Source organism: Dermacentor andersoni, chromosome 9 (genome assembly GCF_023375885.2).
Source record: "Dermacentor andersoni chromosome 9, qqDerAnde1_hic_scaffold, whole genome shotgun sequence".
In the NCBI taxonomy this organism is placed as follows: Eukaryota; Metazoa; Arthropoda; class Arachnida; order Ixodida; family Ixodidae; genus Dermacentor; species Dermacentor andersoni.
The window spans coordinates 137,768,942-137,794,648 of record NC_092822.1 but is presented as its reverse complement, the minus strand read 5'-3'; the positions used below and the strand labels follow the sequence as shown (position 1 = coordinate 137,794,648).

The window sequence follows — 25,707 nt, the reverse complement described above, 5'->3', positions numbered from 1 at the left end:
TCTCGGCAGGAGAGACTTTCCCCTTCCACACAAGAAGTTAAACAGAGCGCAGGCATTGACCCTCAGGTTATTGCAAACAGGCTCATATCCCAACCCGGCTTTATTTCACAAAATTTATCCCGACACCTATGCCACTAGTTCTTGCAGGCACTGCAATGACATCGCTAGCCTAGACCATATGCTCTGGCGTTGCCCCTCGTTACGAGGCGCAGAACAAATCAATGAAGACAAGTGGCTCTCCGCTATCAAGAGCCCCGATGCCGGGGCGCAACTATGGGCTGTCCAGAGGGCCCACGATGCGGCGGTCGGGCAAGGCCTGACTGTCCCAACGTGGGAGCGGCCCGCAGCGCACTGAGTCGCGTACCTCAGGACCTTATTAAAGTTTTGCATCCATCCATCCATTTTGATTCAGATTTAATTCCATCGGTCTCTGCACACGTCATCGCTTTCTTTTTAATTGCGGCACCATGATAGACTCGGCATATCGTTGCAGTCGGCACTTCCATGCTGGTAGAGCAAACGCAAAAAACAGGATGACCGAAGACACGGACAGCACACTAACCTAAGCCAAGGGAAGCATTGCCTAAGCACACGTACTACAGCGTATGGAGGAAGCTAGGCTTGAAGCGCATACGAGCCGGCCATTTTGAAATGCTGATGGTGATATGCAAACACGCAAGCACCGCTGTTATGAACCACTACCAACTTGCCCAAGCCTCTGCCCTAATGCGCAGATTTAGGGTCGAACTTCATTCTAACACGCACACCATTTTTGGACCCGCTTTATCGGAATAAAAGTGTGGGTTAGATTAGAGTAAATAGGCAATCAAAATGAGGTTTTAAATACATGCATCTCTATATGGATATTAAGGATAATTCCATTTACTTTGTTATAACCATTATTTGATTATATCCCGTTTCGTTACAACAATGTTTGGTGTAACAGAAAAAGTAAAAAAATGTTCAAGTAGTATACATTTCACTACTGTTTTTCTGAAAGGCAGCAAAAATCAGTAAATTGCAAAGGTTCACCACTGAAATCGGGAATGAATCAGTGAATAGCTATGGCAGCACTGCATGTAAGGCCTGCACCCCCACTTTCGACTGCAAAAATTTGAACACGTTTCAGTAAAGGTCATGTGCATACCTACATATATGGCCTCCGAGATTGCAATGGCACAATGTTGAAATATCAGAGGCCACGCCCACGCGCTGGTTAATTTCCACAAGCCGCTACTAGATGACACTAATTACTGTCCTGCTGATGATGGCAGGACACATGATCACGGTCTCCCACATGATCGCAATCACATGCTTAGATACACAGTGCTTCAAGGGTATTGGTTGTGCTGAGGTGTATAGCTGCGAGAAAAGTGTGCGTGGATTTTGAACATGTGGATGGCTATTTTGCTTGAGGCTGCAGTCCAGAGTTTCAAGGCAATGGAAATTTCAAACTGCAATGGACGGCACAGAGGATGACCAGCTTTGGCAGAGTACTGATAAGGCAAGCTCATCAAACGATGAGGGCTGCGGAAGCGGCATCAACACTTGAATAAAAGCTTTCATGTTTGGCCACTAGTGGTTGCTACACTATTCTTCATAGCAGTCTGAGCATCTTCGGTAAGTAGCCGTTGTTAGATACAGGACCTTTTCCTGAGCCTCCTTCGAGTTCACCAGACCACATCGAATCGCGCCACAGCTAATTAAGGAGCGCAGAATCATATCTACCCCATTCCCGAGGCGCGGCACATGCAAACGAGTTGGCGTCCCCCACCTCGTGCACTGCAGGTGGAGCTATTCACTGCTTTACTCTTCCCGAAAGTGTAGCGAGAGCCTGGCACTGTTCCAGGTAACGTGGGTCCTGAGGCAAGACGGCTGTAATGCACCGTGAAGCCCTGGCAGCAATCCCCCCATCCGCCTTTGTGAAGGCAGTGGCAGACCGGGAAGGCAATACCGCAGAGAGAAGTAAGCCTTCGGACAATTGGGGCCCAAGGAGCGACCCTGTGCGCCAGGTGTGACACAATCGCACGGGCGCCTACCATTGGCCAAAAATGACTACACCTGAGCGGGCTCGCCGATTGGCCGAAAATGGCGTCACCTGAGCGGGCTCGCCGATTGGCCAAACGTGACGTGACTTCGAGACACCGAAGGGCTTAAAAGCCAGAGACCGGGAGCAGCAAGGGAGCATTCCTTCATTCATCTCTTTCGAGCTTCTTGCCACGGGCCGCAGCGTCCGAGTTGCTGCCGGCCCGTAATGACTTTATGACTGTTAATTTCTTTGTACTCTCACTGTAAATAATGTAAATAAACCCCCAGTTTTCATCCTAAAGTCCTCCTCAACCTCAGCAAACTCCCGCATCCAACTTCAAGGTCGCAATATCTGGGGGACAGCAATTGGGATTGTCCTCCAGATCCAATCACTGGTGGCAGCGCTAGGGATGAACCTTCGTCCAAAGAGATCCAACAACTGGTGGCAGCGCTACGGATGAACTTTCATCGAGAGAAATCCTAAGAAACTGGGAACAGCGAAGAAGAAGGAGCCTACGACCCAGAGAGTCCCGAGGAACCCGGAACAGCGAAAAAGAGCCTTCGTCCAGAGAAGTCCTCAGAAACTGGGAACAACGAAGAAGAGCAAGCCTTCGACCCAGAGTCCTGAGGAACCGGGAACAGCGGACCAATGAACCGGATGGCAGGGTGGTGCAACCGTAAGTGAGCGTGTGGTTTGTTTCTTTTTGATTCGCCAGACTTCAAATGTAGTGTCTATTTGGTAGTTCTAGGAATCAGGAATTTGTTGCATATTGTGTGTTTGCACAAATTAATTAAGGAAAACAGTTCTAACCACCAGTCGGGGCAGCTGCCACGGATCTTAGAAGGTTGACGAGGTTAGACTTGTTATTGGTGTGCGACGATTTGGGAGTTGAGGCGGACGAACAGATGAAAAAGCCAGCTATTATAAAGGCAATTCAAGATAGTGGCAATGATGATGAAAGCATTAAGATTTCTTGGGAGGTGATACAAGAACCACGGGAACGCGAGCGTCGTGAACGTAAGCGTGAGCGTCAAGAACGGGAGCATGAGCAAAAGTACGAGAAAGAGAAGGCAGCATTGGAAAAACAGATACAATATTTTCAGCAGTTAAAAGAACAAAGACAACGCCTGTCTGAAAATTCTGTAGACAGTAGAGAGCAAAAGAATGAGGAAGTATCTAGCGGATTTTCGCCAAAAGCCAACGAGAAGTGTAGTGCCTGTGAGATTGGCTGCACATTCATAGGTGAACGGAAAGGACTAGCCGCTAACGATGCCTTAGTGGCAACAGAGGCAGTTAAAGGCCACAGTGAGAGCGACGAGGTGCTGTGCCAGCAGAGTACTGTAGAGACAGCTAGGCCACCTGCAAACAAATTGGCACAGTTACCGCGCGTGTGCGTCGCATCTCATGGTATCGAGGTCGTTAGCAAGGTACAGGGTACTGTTGACCCGACGGACACGAGCACCCATGTCGAGCCAGATCTGCGTGCCAAAGTGAAGTGCGAGCTGAGCAATGCAGTTGAGGGTAATTCTCAGGATTGCGAGCTCCGTAGCTCAAGGGAAGACCACTGCATTGTTCAGGGATTGGTGCAGCTCTCTGCCAGTCTAGTTAGCCAAGAGAGGGATGATTTAGTAATCATTCAGACTGCGCGCGTGAGACAGCGATCGAGACCGACGGGCTGTATGCCGATGCACAGCGTGAGCTGGGCAGTGCAGTAGAGGGCAGTTCGCAGGAGTGCGAGTTGCGTAACTCGAGTAATGCCTACTGCATTGTTCCAGAGTCGGTTGAGCTGTCTGCCAGTCGAGGCAAAGCGAGAGTAGATTTAAATGCAAATCACTCAGACTGTGCGGGTAAGAGACCGATCCGGGCCGACAAAATGTGTACTGGCCAGCACGAGGCACCAGAGGACGGCATGAAAGAGACTTCAAAGAGAAGGCGCCGTAAAAAGAAGCGCGATAAAGACCGAAAGACGGTGACTAATGTAGCGCAGCCAAAGATGGTGAGAGACCCAAAAGGGCAGGGCGCGAGGAAAAGAAAGGTGCGGTCGTCGTTGACGACATGTACGCATCAAGCATGTTCGGTGGAAAAGAGACCGAGAAGCATGTTCTGCAAGGATGCGGACAAAGGGCACGGGGCAGTTATGTTCCTTGTCGGTCCGTCATTCTTTTCGAAGTTCAGCGTGTAGTAGAAAGAAGTGCAAGGTGGCAAGACGAGACCAGGTGGTAGGGAATCACGACGCGGTCAGTCGAATTCGTGTTGAAAGCGGGGAGCCAGGACGCAAATTGGCAGGAGACTGTAACGTCTTGGAGGAGCGGATAGTGAGTCAGCCCTTTTGTTGTTCCTCGGTAGCCAGAGTAGCTTCTGAACGGCGACCACCTCGAGTACGGCTCAAAAGTGAGTCAGTAGAAAACGTTTGGAACAGGAGGCCAAGAGAGCTTCTGTAGAAGTAAAACATCTTTTTTTTTTTTTTGAGCAATGAAAGATTTTCGCGATTTGAGACAGTTTCTTTCAGTAAGTAAAGTATGAACTTCATGTTTTGTTTGAGAAGCTCCGAAAGTTGAAAGATGCGTTTTAGGTAAACATTTAGTCTCGCGAGGTGTTAATTAATGAATAGATAGGCTTTTTTTTTGTGTGTGTGAGTAACCTGAGTGTCAAGGTTATCGTTGAGAGGCCTATCGTAACGCGCGTGTGTATTAGTTAACCTTCTTTTTTTATGTTTTTTTTATTTTCTAAGGTTAAGCGCATAGGTTTTCAGTAAGTGCATGATTTGCACTGAGAAGCGTTCTTATTTCCATTAGCGCATGTCCTTGTGCGGACGGAGGGAAGCAGATTGTTAACGACTGGGTTGCTCGTGTGTGTTGTTGAGGGCAGCCGTATTCTGACTTCTCTAGTGAGCGTGCGTGGAACGAGTTATTAGCAGATGCATTTTTTTAAGAGTTCTACGGAGTGCGTAAGTTACACAAGTGTAGTTGTTCGTTTAAGGAACGTGTCCTGTATGGACTAGAGAAAGACACGTCAGTAAGCGTAATGGAACGTTTGCGTGCGACACAAGTACGGGTTCGGAATAGGGACCACAAAGCTAGAGCGCTTGTGATTACGTACTTGTAGAGTTGATCGGACTGTTCAGTGGCCTCAATACGTGCGATAAGTACGCCACTGCAATAGGTTGGAAACATGCTGTTCGTTTAGTTAGGCCACTTAAGTTATGTTCGGCTGTTATCAATTTTTGTTTGCAATGACAACGGCCCTTTGTTTTGCAACAACAATGTCAATCTGGCCTTGTCGGCATTCGGGGAGAAATGGATAACAGTTTAGAAAGGTGGTTGGAACTGCTTTGTCAAAATTGGGGAAATCAAAGATCAGGGTTCATTTTGACTCAGTAATAGCCTGGCGAGTCAGGGGTGAAGAGCCTGTGCTTACACGTGGTGCAGCGCTGTGTTGTTTTGTTTGTTTGACGTACGTTCTCCAGGGCCCAGGATCCCGAAGTTCGTCAAACGAGGCTCGACACCAGTACCCTGCAGGTTCTTTCAGCGTTCCTCATGGCCAGCGAATTGATTTCAACGGCCATTCCGAACTTCCGGGGCAAGGAGGAGCTGTTAGATATGGGACCTTTTCCTGAGCCTCCTTCGAGTTCACCAGACCACATCGAATCGTGCCACAGCTAATTAAGGAGCCCAGAATCACATCTACCCCATTCCCAAGGCGCGGCACGTGCCAACGAGTTGGCGTCCCCCACCTTGTGCGCCGCAGGTGGAGCTATTCATTGCTTGACTCTTCCCGAAAGTGTAGCGAAAACCTGGCACTGTTCCAGGTAACGTGGGTCTCGAGGCAAGACCGCTGTAATGCACCGTGAAGCCCTGGCAGCAATCCCCCCATCCGCCTTTGTGAAGGCAGTGGCAGACCGGGAAGGCAATACCGCAGAGAGAAGTAAGCCTTCGGACAATTGGGGCCCAAGGAGCGACCCTGTGCGCCGGGTGTGACACAATCGCACGGGCGCCTACCATTGGCCGAAAATGACGACACCTGAGCGGGCTCGCCGATTGGCCGAAAATGGCGTCACCTGAGCGGGCTCGCCGATTGGCCAAACGTGACGTGACTTCGAGACACCGAAGGGCTTAAAAGCCAGAGACCGGGAGCAGCAAGGGAGCATTCCTTCATTCATCTCTTTCGAGCTTCTTGCCACGGGCCGCAGCGTCCGAGTTGCTGTCGGCCCGTAATGACTGTATGACTGTTAATTTCTTTGTACTCTCACTGTAAATAATGTAAATAATCCTCCAGTTTTCATCTCAAAGTCCTCCTCAACCACAGCCAACTCCCGCATCCAACTTCAAGGTCACAATATCTGGGGGACAGCAATTGGGATTGTCCTCCAGATCCCACAACTGGTGGCAGCGCTAGGGATGAACCTTCGTCCAAAGAGATCCAACACCGTCAGCTTGCCTCATGCAAGACCTGCACACTGTAAAACATGCAGAAAACAAAGTACTGCCCTGACACAAGCAGTGTACAACAACTTGGCCTGTTCTATAAAAGAGGCTGCACCCAAAGGTCAGCACTGCAGCAGCCAAGCTAAAGAAAGGCTCTCACTGGGAATGCAGTCAAGCGATGTGCAGCCGAGGAAGCGTAGGGCGTCCCTGTAGTAGGCCTGGTGGTCACCCATCTTCTGGTGGTAGTCGCTGCACAGCTGGTAGAAGCGGCCATGTACCTCCGTCACGCCCGGAAGGGACTCGGCCTGGGACTCTGTCTCCTCCAGAACCTTCTGCAAAGTGGGCTCAAGATCAAGCTTTGTGCCAAGCAGAGGCTGCGACAACAATCTGTCCCTCACTGCACACTCAACTGGCTCCGAATAGTATGCAGGAGTCGCAATCATGCAAGGCGCGCTAATGATTTAAGCCAAAGATATTCAGCCATTCTTTATAGTAATGGAAGCAGATTGAGGTCATCACTACTATTTCTGTTGCAAATAGACAAGGCTTGGGTAAGCGTGACTGCTGCGCCAGCAATGAAACGTGACCAGAATGTGGTTGGGCCTCGGTCACGCTTTCAGGTCAAACATGAGAACGCATTAGGTGCTATGAAGACACCAGGCAAATGATTTCTCAGTGCTCACTTCTGACCACAGGAATGCAAAGAAGGCCACCAAAGCACCCTTGTAGTACACTCAAACCCATTTATAACGAACTCAACAGTTCCGTGAAAAGTGGTCGTTGTACAGTAGTTTGTTATATATGCACTCAGCCTTGAAAACAATAAAGAAGTGACCACACTAAAACTGGCATCAGCAATTACAATTCACCTTGGTCCGAAAACCAGATTTTCAGTGCCATTTAGGTTCTCGATGCGTTCTCGTGCCTAGCGGCAAATTTCCGTTAGAAACGTCCATCCAAAAAGTGAAATGCTGTCATATGGCTCCCTCAAAACAGCGCCCGGTTCTGATCACCTGTCATTTTGAAACTGCCAGCGCAGCAGGCATTTTTTATTGAAGAGCATTTTACTACCAGCGGGGACACGACCGTATTCTTCATAAGAGATTGAAGCATTCTAGTTGACCGGAACATAAACTTCCCGAGGCAAGACAGCTGTAATGCACCGTGAAGCCCTGGCAGCAATCCCCCCACCCGGCTTTGTGAAGGCAGTTGCAGACCGGGAAGGCAATCAACATCAGCAGCAGCCTGGTTACGCCCACTGCAGGGCAAAGGCCTCTCCCATACTTCTCCAACCGCCACGGTCATGTACTAATTGTGGCCATGCCGTCCCTGCAAACTTCTTAATCTCATCCCCCAACCTAACTTTCTGCCGCCCCCTGCTACGCTACCCTTTCCTTGGAATCCAGTCCGTAACCATTAATGACCATCAGTTATCTTCCCTCCTCATTACATGTCCTGCCCATGCCCATTTCTTTTTCTTGATTTCAACTAAGATGTCATTTATCGCGTTTGGTCCCTTACCCCATCTGCTCTTTTCTTATCCCTTAATGTTACACCCATCATTCTTCTTTCTATAGCTCGTTGCGTTGTCCTCAATTTAAATAGAACCCTTTTCATAAGCCTCCAGGTTTCTGCCCCGTAGATGAGTACTGCTAAGACACAGCTATTATACACTTTTCTCTTGAGGGATAATGGCAACCTGCTGTTGATGATCTGAGAATGCCTGCCAAACTCAGTCCAGCCCATTCTTATTCTTCTGATTATTTCCGTCTCATGATCCGGATCTGCCGTCACTACCTGCCCTAAGTAGATGTATTCTCTTACCACCTTCAGTGCCTCGCTACCTATTGTAAATTGCTGTTCTCTTCCGAGACTGTTAAACATTACTTTAGTTTTCTGCAGATTAATATTTAGACCCAAACTTCTGCTTTGCCTCTCCAGGTCAGTGAGCATGCATTGCAATTGGTCCCCTGAGTTACTAAGCAAGGCAATATCATCAGCGAATCCCAAGTTACTAAGGTATTCTCCATTAACTTTTATCCCCAATTCTTCCCAATCCAGGTCTCTGAATACCCCCTGTAAACACGCTGCGAATAGCATTGGAGAGATCGTATCTCCCTGCCTGACGGCTTTCTTTATTTGGATTTTGTTGCTTTCTTTTGGAGGACTATGGTGGAGCCGCTATAGATATCTTTCAGTATTTTTACATACGGCTCGTGTACATCCTGATTCCGTAATGCCTCCATGAGTGCTGAGGTTTCGCAGAGTGAAACGCTATCTCGTAATCAATGAAAGCTATATATAAGTGTTGGTTATATTCCGCACATTTCTCTATCACCTGATTGATAGTGTGAATATGGTCTATTGTTGAGTAGCCTTTACGGAATCCTGCCTGGTCCTTTGCTTGACAGAAGTCTAAGGTGTTCCTAATTCTATTTGCGACTACCTTAGTAAATAGTTTGTAGGCAACTGACAGTAAGCTGATCGGTCTATAGTTTTTCAAGTCTTTGGCGTCCCCTTTCTTATGGATTAGGATTATGTTAGCGTTCCTCCAAGATTCCGGTACGCTCAAGGTCATGTGGCATTACGTATACAGGGTGGCCAGTTTCTCTAGAACAATCTGCCCACCATCCTTCAACAAATCTGCTGTTACCTGATCCTCCTGAGCTGCCTTCCCCCTTTGCATGGCTCCCAAGGCTTTCTTTACTTCTTCCGGCTTTACCTGTGAGATTTAGAATTCCTCTAGGCTATTCTCTCTTCCATTATCGTCGTGGGTACCATCGGTACTGTATAAATCTCTATAGAACTCCTCAGCCATTTGAACTATCTCATCCATATTAGTAATGATATTGCCAGCTTTGTCTCTTAATGCCTACATCTGATTCTTGCCAATTCCTAATTTCTTCTTCACTGCTTTCAGGCTTCCTCCGTTGCTGAGAGCATGTTCAATTCTATCCATATCATACTTCCTTATGTCTGCTGTCTTACGCTTGTTGATTAATTTCGAAAAGTTCTGCCAGTTATATTCTAGCTGTAGGGTTAGAGGCATTCATAGGTTGACTCGTGCTTGCCGCCGTGTGCTGCCTGGCTGCCCATCATCAGAAACCGAAGCTCTGCATCACCTGAAGATTAGCTTGGTTCCACAGCGAACTTCACTGAGTCTGCGTCGCCGGTATCGGAAGCAGCGCCACCTGGACCTATAAAAGGACCAGCACTGCAGCAACTCGTTGGGATTTGCGGCCACAAGCAGCATGTACTGAGTTGTGCGTTTTGCTGTGATAGGTAGGCCATAATTTTGAGTTGTTCGTTTAGCCCTAGGTGATTTTTGTTTTGGCCGTTGATCCCCCGTGTATGTGCCTTTTTTGATGTTCAAATGGGTGTGGATCTGTGCGCATACCGTGCACGCATTGGTTTGTTTGCACACCGCAGTCACAGTGGAGTTGAACTTTTACATGACAGCTCGTGCTTTATTCGCGCACTTAGCCCCAGACCCTCATTGACATTGCTGTGCATTTGTCTCGCTCTGCTCTTGCTTCAAGCTGGAGACGTGGAGAGTAATCCCGGGCCCAAGATTGAGGACATACTGACCTTTCTGAAAGAGTTTCGTGAAGAAATTTCATCCGATTTAAAACAAGTTAACGACCAAATTGCAATCTTAAATACCCGGGTCACCGCTATTGAAAAAAAGATTAGTAGTGCACCGGAAATCAAAAAGCACTTTGACGCTGTCAAAAATTCTGTTCAGGAAGTTAAAACAAACATATCTAAAGCAAATGAGGAACTCGTCGATGTTGTGAACGACATAAGTAACAGAATGAGGCGCAACAACCTTATAATGAAGGGCATACCCGAAGAGGGCCATGAAGGATACGCCGAATCCGAAGCCATTGTGAAGAAATTTTGTTCCACTCACTTGAAGGTCAACGTTCGAGACATTGAGCGTGCTCACCGTATTGGTCAGCGCCGTCACGGTTTTCACCGTCCTATTATAATTAAATTCCTCACCTTTAACTCTAAAACAGAAGTCCTACAAAATGCCCATAAACTGAAAAATCTCGAGTCTCCTAAAGTGTGGATAGAAGAAGACTTTTCGCCTAAGGCACAGTTGGCTTGTAGGAAGTTGCGCGAGTTTGCTAAGAGCAATTGTGAGGGAAACGAACGTTTTTCTATTCGTTATATGTCTCTACATTTTAAGTTTACCGGTTCGATTCAGTCACTAATAATGTTGTACAGATTGCTGCAAGGAACCAACCTTCCAGTAATTGACGGAAAACAACTGAGAGGCGTAAGCTTACGCCCGGACATGCAGTCTCATTGCTCTTGGCAAATTTCCGCAGTCTTTTTCATAAAATTGATGCACTGAAAACGCTCATACATTCTTGCACCACAGATATAGTAATAGGTACGGAAACGTGGCTTTCCAGTGACATCATTATTAGCGAACTTGCACTTGACCCATCTTTTGTAATCTTTCGAAAGGACCGGGAAGGCTTCCGAGGAGGTGGAGTTATTGTGGTCATTAAAGATGACTATCAACCGTCTCTAGTGATAATCGACTCTCCTCTTGAAATAGTGTGGGTCTCTGCACGTATCGGACATGCGCAATGTGTCATTGGTGCATGCTATCGTCCACCCGATAGCCGTTTGGAATTTGTTCATTTTTTCAATGATACTTTACAACAGGTCTTATCCCAGTTTCCAAAATGCATACTAATATTAGGGGGTGATTTTAATTACCCAGGTATCGAGTGGTCAACCTCTTCCTTAAAGGAAAATTGGAACAGATCTGAGTGTCTTCATTTTCTACAAACCTTGTATTTTCATCACTTAACTCAAGTCGTGCGCGAACCAACTCGGGGTGAACACATACTAGATATCATTTTAACAAATCATCCAGACCTTGCTGCGACACATGTGCTAGAACCATTAAGTGATCACAGGGTGGTGCAATGTTCCTTTTCATTGAAACCTGCCAAGAAATATACAGCGAAAAAATACATTCTCAACTACGCACGCGCCGACACTGGCAGAATGATTGGTATGTTAGCCTCATTTACAGCAGACTTTGCAAACAATTTTCAAAACAGAACGGTACATGATAACTGGAGCTTGTTCCGCGATAAACTCAAAGAAGTTGAAACTACATGCACACCAAGAATGACCATCAGCTCAAGGCAGAACGATCCGTGGTTTAACAGCGAAGTGAAGTAGTGTGTAAACAAGAAAAAAAGAGCGTTCAGAAAAGCTGCCCGAACAAATGCTCCAGAAGACTGGCAAAATTACAAAACCATAGCATGCCATACAGAAACAACAATTGTCGAAGCTAAACACAAGTTTTTTAATTGCACCCTTCCCAATATGATAAAAACTGATCCGAAAAAGTTTTGGCAAGTAGTTAACCCAAAAGCAGATCACACTGCTCCCTTACTACTTTCCGAAAACGGAGCAGTGCTCAACACAAAAGATAGCACTGAGCTATTTAACAAATGCTTCTCTGCAGTTGTTACTGACGAACTGCCACTTGATAACACTCACATACTTGAACAACCATCTATTCGATTCCCTTTTTCATCCATCATAATAACGGAACATGGTGTTTCTCGTGCCATTGACAGGCTTCCTCATAAAACCAGCCCAGGTCCTGACGGTATAAGTGCTAAACTCCTAAAATTAACCTCGCACTACTCTTCAGTTTTGTTATCTAATATTTCAGCAATCACTCGATACAGGGTGCCTACCGGAAGATTGGAAATCAGCATTAGTGATACCGGTATTTCAATCTGGTGATACAGCAGACCCTAATAATTACAGACCTATATCACTGACATCTATCTGCTGCAAATTACTGGAACACATCCTATACTCTCACATTATAGCCTATCTTAACGAGAATAACCAGCTCCTCAATAACCAACATGGCTTTCGCCAAAATCGCTCATGTCAGACGCAACTTTATGAACTTGTAACAGATATTCACATTTCTTTGCACAGATTACTACAGATGCCATTTTTATTGACTTTTCTAAAGCTTTCGACCGAGTACCTCATAATCGACTAAAACTGAAAGCTAGAAACCTACAGCTTAACTACAACACGACGCGATGGATTGAGGAGTTCTTAACGAACCGATTTCAAGTAATCAGTCTCAACAACTGCTTTTCTAACCGCACTCACGTCACTTCGGGAGTTCCTCAAGGATCCGTCCTTGGGCCACTGCTATCTTTAATATACATAAATGACATCGCAACTAATATTACCTCACAAATACGTCTCTTCGCAGATGACTGCGTCTTGTATAATGAAATAAGCTGCCCTGCCGACATCTCTGTTTTGGTCTGATTTAACAAAACTAACTGACTGGTGTGACACATGGCAGATGGAAATTAACATAGCCAAAACTAAACACGTAAAATTTGCTTCGATAACTCGACCTACCTCTGACCAATATACAATACGCGGTATTACTGTTGTCTCAGTATCTTCAATCAAGTACTTGGGTGTCCTGTTTACCTCCAATTTAAGTTGGAATGCTCACATTGAAGACATCACCACAAAAGCATGCAAAAAACTTGGTTACCTGAAACGTCAGTTACACCTTGCTAACACAGATACCAGACTTCACGCATACAGTTCTCTTATCAGGCCTTCTTTAGAATATGCGTCAATAATTTGGCACCCCCATCACTCTAATCTCACAAACCTACTCGAATCAGTTCAAAATAAAGCTGCGCGGTTCATCTTAACTTCATACTCGCGATATCAAAGTGTGTCCGCCTTAAAGAAATTACTTAATCTCCCTTCACTTGACATGCGCAGGAAATTATCACGGTTGACCTTCTTCCATAGCCTTTACCACAGCAACATTGCATTCGCTCGAGCCCATATTCTTCCCGCTCCCCACATCTCTACCCGCACAGACCATGTTCATAAAGTAAAACCTATATTTGCCAGGACTAACGCTTATCAAAATTCACCTCTAGTTTTATCTATTGCTGAATGGAACTCGCTACCTGCAAACATTGTCTCGCTTGCGAAGATAGCTGCAAACATTGTCTCTCATCATCATTTCATGCAGCACTACTAACCTGTTTAGAGTGTTTCATCCTGTCAGAACCCACATTTTCTTGAATATTTGCTTAAACAGTGTTTTCAAGTGCTTGGCATTGTGTAAAATTCATTCCGTTTCATCTGATATGTATCTGTGTAGGCTGTTTACCTAAATGTTTATTTGATTGTATCCTTAAACTCGTGTTCCGATGGGTACTCATTGTTTGCATCACATTTTAGGTTCTTATGCGTGCTTCACGCTACTAAACATTGTATAAATTTCGTTACCCTTTTCTTTCTTTCTTTCTTTATTTATTTTTGTTTGTTTGCTTCTGCTAGATGTTTTTTTATGGTTCCTAATGCCTTCATATATTTACATTGTACAGATTTCACTCATGCTTGAACTTTTTTGTCCCCCCCTATGTAATGCCCTAACAGGCCCTTAAGGTACTCAAATAAATAAATAAATAAATAAAATACATTGGCATTTCTTGATCAGGTCTTTCGTCTCCTGCGATAGCTTACTAGTATCCTGTCTAATGGAGTTACCACCGACTTCTATTGCACACTCCTTAATGATGCCCACAAGATTGTCGTTCATTGCTTGAACACTAAGGTCCTCTTCCTGAGTTAAAGCTGAATACCTGCTCTGTAGCTTGATCTGGAATTCCTCTATTTTCCCTCTTACCGCTAACTCATTGACTGGCTTCTTATGTACCAGTTTCTTCCGTTCCTTCCTCAGGTCTAGGCTAATTCGAGTTCTTACCATCCTACGGTCATTGCAGCGCACCTTACTCAGCTTGTCCACATATTGTATAATGCCAGGGTTAGCGCAGAGTATGAGGTATATTTCATTTCTAGTCTCACCATTCGGGCTCCTCCACGTCCACTTTCGTTTATCCTGCTTGCGGAAGAAGGTATTCATTGTCCGTAAATTATTCCGTTCTGCAAACTCTACTAATAACTCTCCCCTACTATTCCTAGTGCCTATGCCATATTCCCCCACTGCCTTGTCTCCAGCCTGCTTCTTCCCTACCTTGGCATTGAAGTCGCCCATCAGTATAGTGTATTTTGTTTTCACTCTACCCATCGCCGATTCCACGTCTTCATAGAAGCTTTCGACTTCCTGGTCATCATGACTGGATGTCGGGGCGTAGACCTGTACAACCTTCATTTTGTACCTCTTATTAAGTTTCACAACAAGACCTGCCACCCTCCTATTAATGCTATAGAATTCCTGTATGTTACCAGCTATATTCTTATCAATCAGGAATCCGACTCCTAGTTCTCGTCTCTCCGCTAAGCCCCGGTAGCACAGGACGTGCCCGCTTCTGAGCACTGTATATGCTTCTTTTGGCCTCCTAACTTCACTGAGCCCTATTATATACCATTTACTACCCTCTAATTCTTCCAATAGCACTGCTAGACTCGCCTCACTAGATAACGTTCTAGCGTTAAACGTTGCCAGGTTCATATTCCAATGGCGGCCTGTCCGGAGCCAGGGATTCTTAGCACCCTCTGCAGCGTCGCAGGTCTGACCGCCGCCGTGGTCAGTTGCTTCGCAGCTGCTGGGGACTGAGGGCCAGCATTTGATTGTTGTGTTCATATAGGAGGTTGTGGCCAAGTACTGCACCAGGGTGGCCAATCCTGCTCTGGTGAGGGAATGCGTTACCGGTTCTGGTCACCGGGATTAGGCCACACTCCAGGCCTGTTTATGCAATTTTATCAACACGTGGATTTTTTTTTTAATCCGGTGGAAAATTTCCTGGCACCAGGATTCGAACCACGGACCTCTTGCACGCGAGGCGGGTGTTCTACCTCTACGCCACTGCTGCACGTACCCCAGAGTGCAGACAAATACTGCAGACAAATAATCCCTCTGACAATTGGAGCCCAAGGAGTGACCCTCTGAGCCGAATGTGACGTACACTCGCACGGGTGCCTACCATTGGCCAAAAATGACACTTGAGCAGGCTCGCCGATTGGTCGAATCTGACGTGACTTCGAGACACCGAAGGGGTTAAAAGCCAGAGACTGGGAGCAGCAAGGGAGCATACATTCATTCATTTCTTTTGAGCTTCTTGCCACGGGCCGCAGCGTCCGAGTTGCTGCCGGCCCGTAATGACTTTATGACTTAATTTCTTTGTACTCTCACTGTAAATAATGTAAATAAACCTCCAGTTTTCATCTCAAAGTCCTCCTCAACCTCCGCCAACTCCCGCATACAACAGCGAGAGACAACAATTGGGGAACAGCAATTGGGATTGTCCTCCAGATCCAACACCCTACACAATCAGAGCAGTTTACAGACTGCCAAACGTTCCCATAGAGTTTCTACAATATATGCAAGATTTTCTTTGTAATGGTGTCCCTGCTAATACGTGCCTGATCATTGCAGGTGATTTTAACCTACCAGGTATACAATGGAACAAACGAAATAAGCAGCATGTCTAACAAATATTGAGAAGTATTGATGGATATTGTGTTTAGTAACGATCTTATCCAATTAGTAAGTGAAGTAACAAGGACTGGAAGAACCTTAGTATCCCTGCTGGACCTGGTTTTTTGGGCAGTAAGGTCACTGATTACAACATTTCTGTTCCCGATGGGCTGAGTGACCACAAACTCATTTTGCTAAGTGTGATGAGGCACTGCCTCCTAAGAACACGCAGAGACAAACTTTCCTTATAAATGACTTCACCATAGCTGATGATATGAGCATTTACAATAATTTTGAAATGTCGTACAGTTTTGATTGGGCAATTGACATAAACAGGCTGTGAAACAAGTTTAAAACTATTATACAGTCGAGTCCACTTATAACAATGTTCAAGTGCCATGAAAATTTCATTGTTATAACCGATAATTGTTATAAACGGGTTGCGCGAAAAAAAGCATAACAACTGCAAATAGGGGTCACAGACGGCAAGTGACATGCCAGCTCCGCCGAGGCATCGTTTTGGTGGTCCCGAAAGGGGCCTCGTAAAAAATACGAGAAGGTTGCCGCGGCTGCCTCTCAGCTTGGAAATCCCTTAGCGCCCCCCCCCCCCCCCAAAAAAAAAAACAAAGAAAACATGAATACCTAAGAGCATTTAATGAGGGCAAAATAGCTTGCACTTCTCACTTCTTTGCTGAAACAAACCCGTAATCGGCAAGGTTCAACTGCTTCGCGGCAATCTTGCCGATGTCTTTCTGGAAGGCATCCAAATGTTGAACATGTCCGAGCGAAAGGTTTTTTTGCAAAAATGAAGTCCCGCAGGGAATCGATCATTCTTGAAGCCTCTTGTTGAGACACAACTTGTACAGGTTCCGGTTCATCTTCGTCGTTGCTGCTGTCATCGTCTTCCGCGCCGGTAACTGCTGCAACGATCGCCTCGTCAGTCAATTCTTCGTTTGTCGCGACTGCATCGTCGGCGTGCAAGAATTCTTGAAGCCTCTCCGCGTCGCCGTCATCACCCCGCACCGTAGACCAAAGTTCTGTAATGGCTCCATCGGCAGCCCACACTCAACTGCCGTGACGCGTTTTCAACGAGCGGCACACCCTCAGAATGGACTGTTCCCCGCGCGCCGATACAAAAGCAACAAAAGAAATGCCTTCCTTCCCTCTCCTACTCTGCCCAGAGGAAAGCGTCCATCTTTTCTCCTGCTCCCCCCATTCTCCTCGCATGCGTCGTCACGTGAGCTTTTCGCCGCCCCTGTGCGGGCGGCTCCGCATACACGCACGCACTTTTGGCAGAGTAGTTTGGCCGGCGTGGTCGCTGCGTTTGCGCGTTTTTTTTCTGTGATGGTTGGCTCCAAATGACTACATTTAATTGTTATAACCGACAATCTAGTATGATAGCATTGTTTAAGCGGTTTATTTTACCATAGAACACACTGCAAAAGTGACGGTGCCGCGGCTGTCCATTGCTATATCCGATATATTGTTAAAAGCGGTATTGTTATAAGTGGGTTTGACTGTATACTACTGTGTGAAACATTTTGTTCCTAAATGATCAACAACTGTGAAGAATCAGGGTCCCTGAATAAATCGAGAAATTATTTAGTAAAGTGACAGCTAAAATGCAAAAGAAAGACAAAGAAATGAAACTAAGTTGAAATCTCCCATCTTTCACAGGTGTTAAGAGAAAAACAGGAGGTCACAATAGAAAGGTATTATACACAAGACACTTGTTGGGTTCATGAAGGACTCCCGACAGCAATTTTGGTGTCATCTGGGTCCATCAAACAAAAACGCCAACTACACTGTCGACTCGGGAAATGTTATTACTAACCCTTTAGAGGATGCAGATGAGTACAACCACTTTTTTCACTTTGTGTTTGGTCCACTTGAGCTAATGGCTGAAGACTTGAGTACGCCAGATGTTTGAGCACCTTCTGCTATGCAAGATATTTGTTTTTCACAAGAAGGAATCCTTTCTCTACTGCTGAACATAAATCCGAAAAAATATCGGTTGACCCAGATGGTATCCCTAATGAGTTTTTGAGACACAAGGCAGACTGGGTCTCAATATATCTCTTAATCTTATTTAAAGATTAGGAGATAGCAGTGGACACGGCACCATCGCCGTGACTATGTCGCCTGAAGTTCCGCTTCTTGTGCAGGTGTTCTACGGATGCATTTGCCTCGGATCGCTCACGAGTGCTTCTTTTCCACCTGATGGACAATGTCTCTACGGGTACAGCGTGCCACTGCGACTGCGCACGGGTATCAGGAACCACGCATCTTCGGCATTAGACCGACTGGCCGGACCGCACGTGGATGATGCGGGTGACGCCTACCTTGCTCGCGGAGTGACGTCAACAAATGCCCATGTGATCACCCGACCGACACCTTTAAAAGGGATGCCGGCTTCATTCACCAGCAGTGGACACGGCAGCATCGCCGTGACTATGTCGCCTGAAGTTCCGCTTCTTATGCAGGTGTTCTACGGATGCATTTGCCTCGGATCGCTCACGGATGCTTCTTTTCCACCTGATAGATTACGTCTCTACGGGTACAGCGCGCCACTGCGACTATGCACGGGTATCAGGAACCATGCATCTTCGGCATTAGACCGACTGGCTGGATCGCATGTGGATGATGCAGGTGACGCCTACCTTGCTCGCAGAGTGACGTCAACAAATGCCCATGTGATCACCCGACCGACACCTTTAAAAGGGATGCCGGCTTCATTCACCAGCAGTAGACATGGCAGCATCGCCGTGACTATGTTGCCTGAAGTTCCGCTTCTTGTGCAGGTTGGTAAAAGCAAATATGGTTTCTGCAGTGATTACATCTGCTTATTAGTGCTGCCATGTCCCCGCATTCTTGGTTTTTATATCACTCAATGCCTATCCATAATAAGCGTACTACTGAAACTTTCTGGGGATATCGAAGAAAACCCAGGACCTAAGGATAGCATGCTTGAGCAGCTCATGCTATCTCAAAAAGAACTACTTGAGAAAGTGACTGAAATTAGATATAAGCAGGCAACATCAGAAGCTTTCCTCTCGCAGGTTGACAGCAGACTTCAAGCTATTGAAAAAAAGCTTGAATCCTTAGACGATGTTCATAAGCATCTTTCAGTGCTTGATTATGCTGTAAGTAAATTTGATGGTGAGATGGGCAAGTTGGCTAAAAGAATCGATGATATAGAAAACCGCTCAAGGCGAAATAACCTTATAATTAGGGGTATAGCAGAAGAAGACAAAGAAACAGACGAAGATCTCATATGCAAAGTAAATTCTGACATTTTTGAGCAAATACTGAAAGTGAAGTTGAACTCGATTGAACGTATCCACACGGTTGGTAAGAAGATAGACGGAAGAAACAGGCCGGTTATTTTGCGCTTCACTGATTTCAGGGAAAACAAGAAGCTACTAAACAATTGTTCGAAGCTTAAGGAAACACATTTCAACGTCCAGGAGGATTTTTCTATGAGAGTTAATAGCGCGCGCAAAGGCCTGTGGAACTCAGCACTCGAGGAAAAAAAGAGGGGTGCTAAAGTTAGGCTCATCTTTGATAAGATAAAAATTAATAACACCGTATACGCTATGGATGACGTAAATCATAAACGGCACGCGTGCTTGGATCCTTCTATTGAGCAGGGATGCGTGACTTCAACCAAATGACCTTGCATGTTTAAAGATCATGAATCTTAATGCCCACAGCCTACTGAATAAATTAGATGTGTTAGAAAGTATTCTACTCGAGCATGAGCCAGATATTGTTGGCATTATGGAAACATGGCTCCGCAATAACATTTCCGATGCTGAGGTTACTTACTCCCTGTGGTTACATTCTTTTGAGAAAGGACCGATGTAGTAGAGGAGGGGGCGTAGGATTACTTGTAAAAAATTCCATTATGTACACAGTATTGCCGGATTTCAGAGCAATCGAAGCTCTATGGATTAAAGTAAAACTTTCAAATCGTTCACTTTGCATAGGTGTATTTTACAGACCTCCTGGCTCAACCGACAGCGTAATGGTAAACCTTAGAGCATTTATGGAAGCAAGTTTTTGCCACACTGATAATATATGCTTGATTGGTGACTTTAATTTATTTGGAATCAATTGGGTAACAATGGATCCAGGCTCATCTGAACCTCGATCCTGTGAAGAACTGCTTAATTTGACCTTCTGCTTTAATTTATTCAAGATGGTCTCGGAACATACTAGGGTGTGTGTGGATACCTCCTCAATCCTAGAGCTTGTATTTCTTTCTGAGCCGTTACATCCCTATCTTTCTAGCTGCTTGGTTGAGGATGGAATGTCTGACCACAAAATGGTTATCACATGCTTTAAGCTTGATGCAAGGATCTCAGAGGACCGCTTGCAAAAGTTGATCCCGAATTTTAAAGATGCTAATGATGTACGCATGTTATATCACCTTGCCTTATCATTTGAAGACTTCATTACTATGCACTGTTCTGGTGAGAGCGTTGACAAACTCTGGGATCATTTTCCCAATGTGGTTCAACATTGAATAAAGTGCTATGTTCGCACCGTCTTAAGATTACTAGAAAAATAAATCCATGGGTAACCAGAGACATTATTCATGCAAAAAGAAGATTAAAGCGAAGGCGTCAGGTGCTTGGACAGACTGGCAGCCAACATTCCATTAATGTTATCAAGAATATGCGCCAAAAATTTAAGCAACTTATTAAAGATTCAGAAACTAACTTCTTCAACGCTACGTAGGTATAATTGCTCAAAAATGCTCCTAGTAAATTTTGGAGATATGTAAACCCCTTGCCTCGCACTGACTGTAAGGATAACACTTTAGACAGAGCTCAGTCTCTTAACAGTATTTTTTTTTCTACCGTTTATACTAAAGACGATTGCTCCACACCTAATTTTGACGAAGTTCCCAATCAACCCCCTATGAATGACATTGAAATAAATGATGATATGTAGTGTTTATTGGCGCAAGGGCCAAGTGTGGCCAAAGAGCGCCAAGGCAGATTGAAATAAATGAACAGGGTGTATTAAATCTCATATTGAACATAGATAGCAAAAAGAGCCCAGGACCCGATAACATTCCAAATGAGTTTTTGTATAGACATGCAGAGTGGACCACTAAATACCTTACAGTTATCTATCAGTCCTCAATTTCTACTGGCTGCTTCCCGTCTGCTTGGAAGTGTGCAAAAATTGTTCCGATTCATAAAAGTGTTAATAAATTGGATGTTAATAACTATAGACCTATTTCATTAATTAGTACATGTGCCAAAATACTAGAACATATTGTCTCCAAACAATTATCCATATACCTCGCTGATTTCAATATCCTAAATCACTGCCAACATGGTTTCTGTAAGCAGCACTCGACAATAACTCAGTTGGTTGAATTAACACATGATATCGCAAGTGCCTTGAACGAACGCAAACAAGTAGACATAATATTCCTTGACTTTGCGAAAGCTTTTGATAAAGTTTCCCACCCTAAACTGCTCCTAAAGATTGATAAAATTTTCAGAAATTCGATGATCACTAAATGGTTTTTATCCTATCTCTCCAACAGAGAACAGTACGTTGTGCTTGAAAACAGTCGCCCTGATCCCTCAGGGGTACAATCCGGTGTACCCCAGGGCAGCGTTATAGGTCCGCTCCTTTTTTAAGTTTTCATTAATGATATGCCCAATAAATTACAGTACCCATTCGGCTATTCACAAACGATTGTGTCTTGTATAATAAGATAGAAAAACTCGATGACCAGACTCTTCTTGAATTAAACTTGCAAAAGATTAAAACCTGGTGTGACACATGGCAAATGGTATTAAACACAAATAAAACTGTTGTCATGACGGTTACGAGAAAAAAGAAACCTCTGTTTTATACATACTCCATTGAGAACACTTCCTTAACAAGGGTTTCCGCTCATAAATACCTTGGTGTTACTATTTCGTTCAACTTAAGATGGAATGTTCATATCGATGACATGTGTACCAAGTCACGCAATGCACTATGGTGCTTAAGAAGACGCGTTCACAGCGCATTCTGGCATACAAAACATTAATTAGACCAATCTTGGAGTACGCCAAAGTAATATGGGACCCTTACACGGTAACCAATAAATCTAAACTTCATGAAATTCAACGCCTCGCTTTAAGGTTTTTTTACAATAAGTATCGGCGGCATGACTCCCCCTCAGAACTTAACAAAATTGCCAATCTAGCCTCTCTAGAATCTAGAACTTCCCTCGAAAGACTAAAATTTCTCTTTCTTGTTATTCATGATCTCGTTAGCATAAAAAAAAACAATTACTTTATCATCCAACCAGACACCTTTTTAGGCATAGACACAGTATGTACATTCCCCCTCCCTCTGTCTTTATTGATTCTTTTAAATTTAGTTTTTTCCCTAAAGTTATCAGTGAATGGAACAGGCTACCAGACACTATAGTGAAACTATCATCAATAGGTGAATTCCAGGAAAAAGTTAAGTCTACATATTTTACATAATTTGTCCCCTGTGACCTTTATTTGTTCATGGGTACACCTCTATAGTGAGTCTTCCAGAAAGTGTTCGTTCGTTAGAATATTTGCTCAACTTAGAAAACAGTATTAGAAGTGCAATGTTCCGATCATACCATATGTTACTTTTGCTAGGGTCTGGACACTCTTTGTATGTCTTTTTATGCATCACCTTTGTATGCCACTTTGAGTGCCTTTGTGTACAACACACTTTCTTGATCTTGTATACCTTGTATACCTAGTTTTCAGTTGAAAGAATACTCTTGTACCTAGAAAATCAACATTGATGTATGATACTCCACTACCTGCCAAGGAATGTAACACTCTGTATGTTCTTTCTGTACTTCTCCCACTCCTGTAATGACCCATTGTGGGTTGACAGTATCAATAAATAAAATAAATAAAGCATCTCTAGAACAGCCTAGTCTGTCGTATGATTGGTTGATTGCAAGAGTTGTGCCCATTCATAGATCTGGTGACGAACACCATGTTCAAAACTATAGACCAATATCAAACAGGCGCACATGTAAAATTTTAGAACATATGCTATCAAAATGCTTGTTTGACCATTATGAAAGCTCTCATATCTTGAACCCAAATCAGCACAGTTTTAGACGGCATTTGCCTACAGTTACACAGCTCATTGAAACAATACATGACTTTACGAAGGCGACAGACAAACGAAGCCAAATAGACTCCATATGTTTAGACCTGTCAAAAGCCTTTGGCCGTGTTTCACACCCGCAACTCATCACAAAATTGCTAAATTCTGTTCATATCAACATATACAGATGGATAAAATCATATCTTACTAATAGAAAACAATTTGTCAAAGTTAAAGGTGCAAGATCAGAAATACTGCCTGTCACTTTAGGGGTACCACAGGGCTCCGTGCAGAGCCTTGTCCTGTTTTTATGTTAGATTAATGAAAGGACTTGACAAAATTGTTACAATACATTTTTTTGTGGATGACTGCCTAATGTATTCAACGATTTCACATCCTGAGGATCAGGTGATACTAAATTCAGCCTTAAAAACTGTCAGTGATTGGTGCGACAAATGAAAGATGAAGATAAATTGCAAAAGAACAGTATGTACGAGAATAACAAGAAAAGCAACTTTCTGCTTTGATTATGAACTAGGAGGTAATGCAGCCTTTTGTGCACAAGACGAGGACAGAGAAGAGGCTAAGACACATGTACTACCAACATGCCCAAACAGTCAACTTAGGGGGTAACATACCTCAAACTAGTCGCTTTCAATACCTAGGCTTATGACAAGGCCATATCACAAGGCCTGAGGCAAAAACACATCTTAATAATTTGTGAACCTCAGCCTAAAGAAAGCTTTGATTTTTAAGACGGAGACTAAAATGTTGTAATTTAAATGTAAAAGTGACAGCCTACCTATTGCTAGTACGTCCTATGCTAGAAAACTGACACATGTACTTGCCTATCTTTATCAGGCGACCACGCTTCGCCACCTAACAAATGTTATCGCACAGCGTGGGACGCGCCTGCATGTATTGGAAGTTTCTGGAATGTTATCGATGCTTCTATCCACTGTCTGTTGTTGCCGAACCTTGCGTAACCTGATTGCATGTATGCGCGACACGAATGGTGTAGAACTTTGTGGAAGGCACGCAGGTACCAGCGATTACTCTGGAACATTCGACGACTGATGTATAAAAGCTGACGCGCTTGACCCGCTGATCAGATTTTCGACGATCGTCGAGTGGGTTCGCCGCTATCGTTGTTCTTTGAGTGTAGCCTGCTTTTGAGGGCACAAGTTCGCTTAATAAAACGCTAGTTTCTATAATCACAGCTTTGCTGCCTTCTTTGCCGTCACTACTACGTGACAATACGCAAGCGTTGTATGCGATCTATATAAACAGAACAGAATCCTGAAAAGATTTTGTGCCAAAAACAACACACACAAGAAAGATGACAACACCACGGGCGCTTATCAACATATAACACGAGTGCCCGTGGTGTCATCGTCTTTCTTTTGTGTGTGGTTTTTGACGCAAAATCTTTTCAGTATGCAAGATCACGAACTAGCCCAGCAGTCAACTCTTCTAAAGAATAGAATCAACCACATAGAAAGAATCCAGAGGAGGGCAGCAAGGTTTATCCTTTCGAAATACAGGATAACAGATTCAGTCATGGCTATGTTAACCATACTGAACTTATAGACACTATCCCAATGGAGAATAGCTGCAAAATTAAAATTCCTCCACCCTATGTACCCAAAAACACCGAACGCTATATTAGATGAAGGTCATCACGTGCAGTCAGAGTCACCCCGATAAAATTACACCTCTAACTGTGAGAACACACATACATAAATATTCCTTTTTTCCACACATAATCGAAGAATGGAACTCGTTACCACGTGAGATTGTAACAATAGATTCTGCGAGTGAATTTGAAAAGTCTGTATTGAATTACCTAGCAGAGCACTGTGACATTTAGACCTACTCCCCACTGTTTGTATATTATTCTCGTTCCTTCCACTTGTATTCGAAGCTTTGTTCCATGCATGGTACATGTTTTGTGTGCGTCGTCCTTCTTTTTTTTCATTTCATTTCCTTTTTTTCCCTTTTGCAATACTAGATCTGTATTATTAACGTAAATGATGTTTAAGGTACTGGTATGCATTGCGTGATGTGTGCAGCACTTGTATTTTCTCTATGCTTCAATGCGCTTGTGCTTCTGGCATGCAATGCTGTAATCAAGTATTACGATATCCACCATGTTACAGCTCTATCGGCAAACAGTATCAATAAACAAATAAAGTGCAAATACGAACTCTCAACACGAGCGGCATTCCCGAGCAAAAACGCTGAAGAGGGCGACCCACTAGAAAGCGCTTAAGAGGACGACCCACTACATTGTTCCCAATCCTTCTCTACAATTATCCCTGGAAACGAAAGGGGAGCCACCCAGCGACTTAACAGCTCGTCACTATGAGTGGGTCATAGTAGGTCTTGAGGCAATTGACATTGACAATGTCTTGTCCATGACGGCGAATGTCTGAAGATGGTTCAACGGGCTCAATCCTGCAGTTGACTGGAGATGAGCACTGAACAACGTGATAGGGGTCTTCATACTTGGGCAGTAGTTTAGATGAGAGACCAGGTGCAGTGGAAGGGACAAAGAGTCACACAAGCGCTCCGGAGAGAAACATGGGCGCAGAAGTGGTGTCACCACAAACACTCTTCTGGCACTTTTGGTCATTTGAAGTAAA

General features: G+C 44.5%; 1 protein-coding gene across 2 annotated transcripts in view; it reads right to left on the bottom strand.

Moving 5' to 3' along the window:
- The window catches only part of LOC126529770 (26S proteasome non-ATPase regulatory subunit 13-like), a 199,400-nt gene that overhangs the window by 74,084 nt on the left and 99,609 nt on the right, over window positions 1-25,707 (bottom strand). For both annotated transcript variants that reach the window (XM_055070023.2, XM_050177280.3), the window contains exon 7: window positions 6,614-6,785. In XM_055070023.2, coding sequence (XP_054925998.1) covers window positions 6,614-6,785 — 172 coding nt within the window. The remainder of the gene's footprint in view (window positions 1-6,613; window positions 6,786-25,707) is intronic.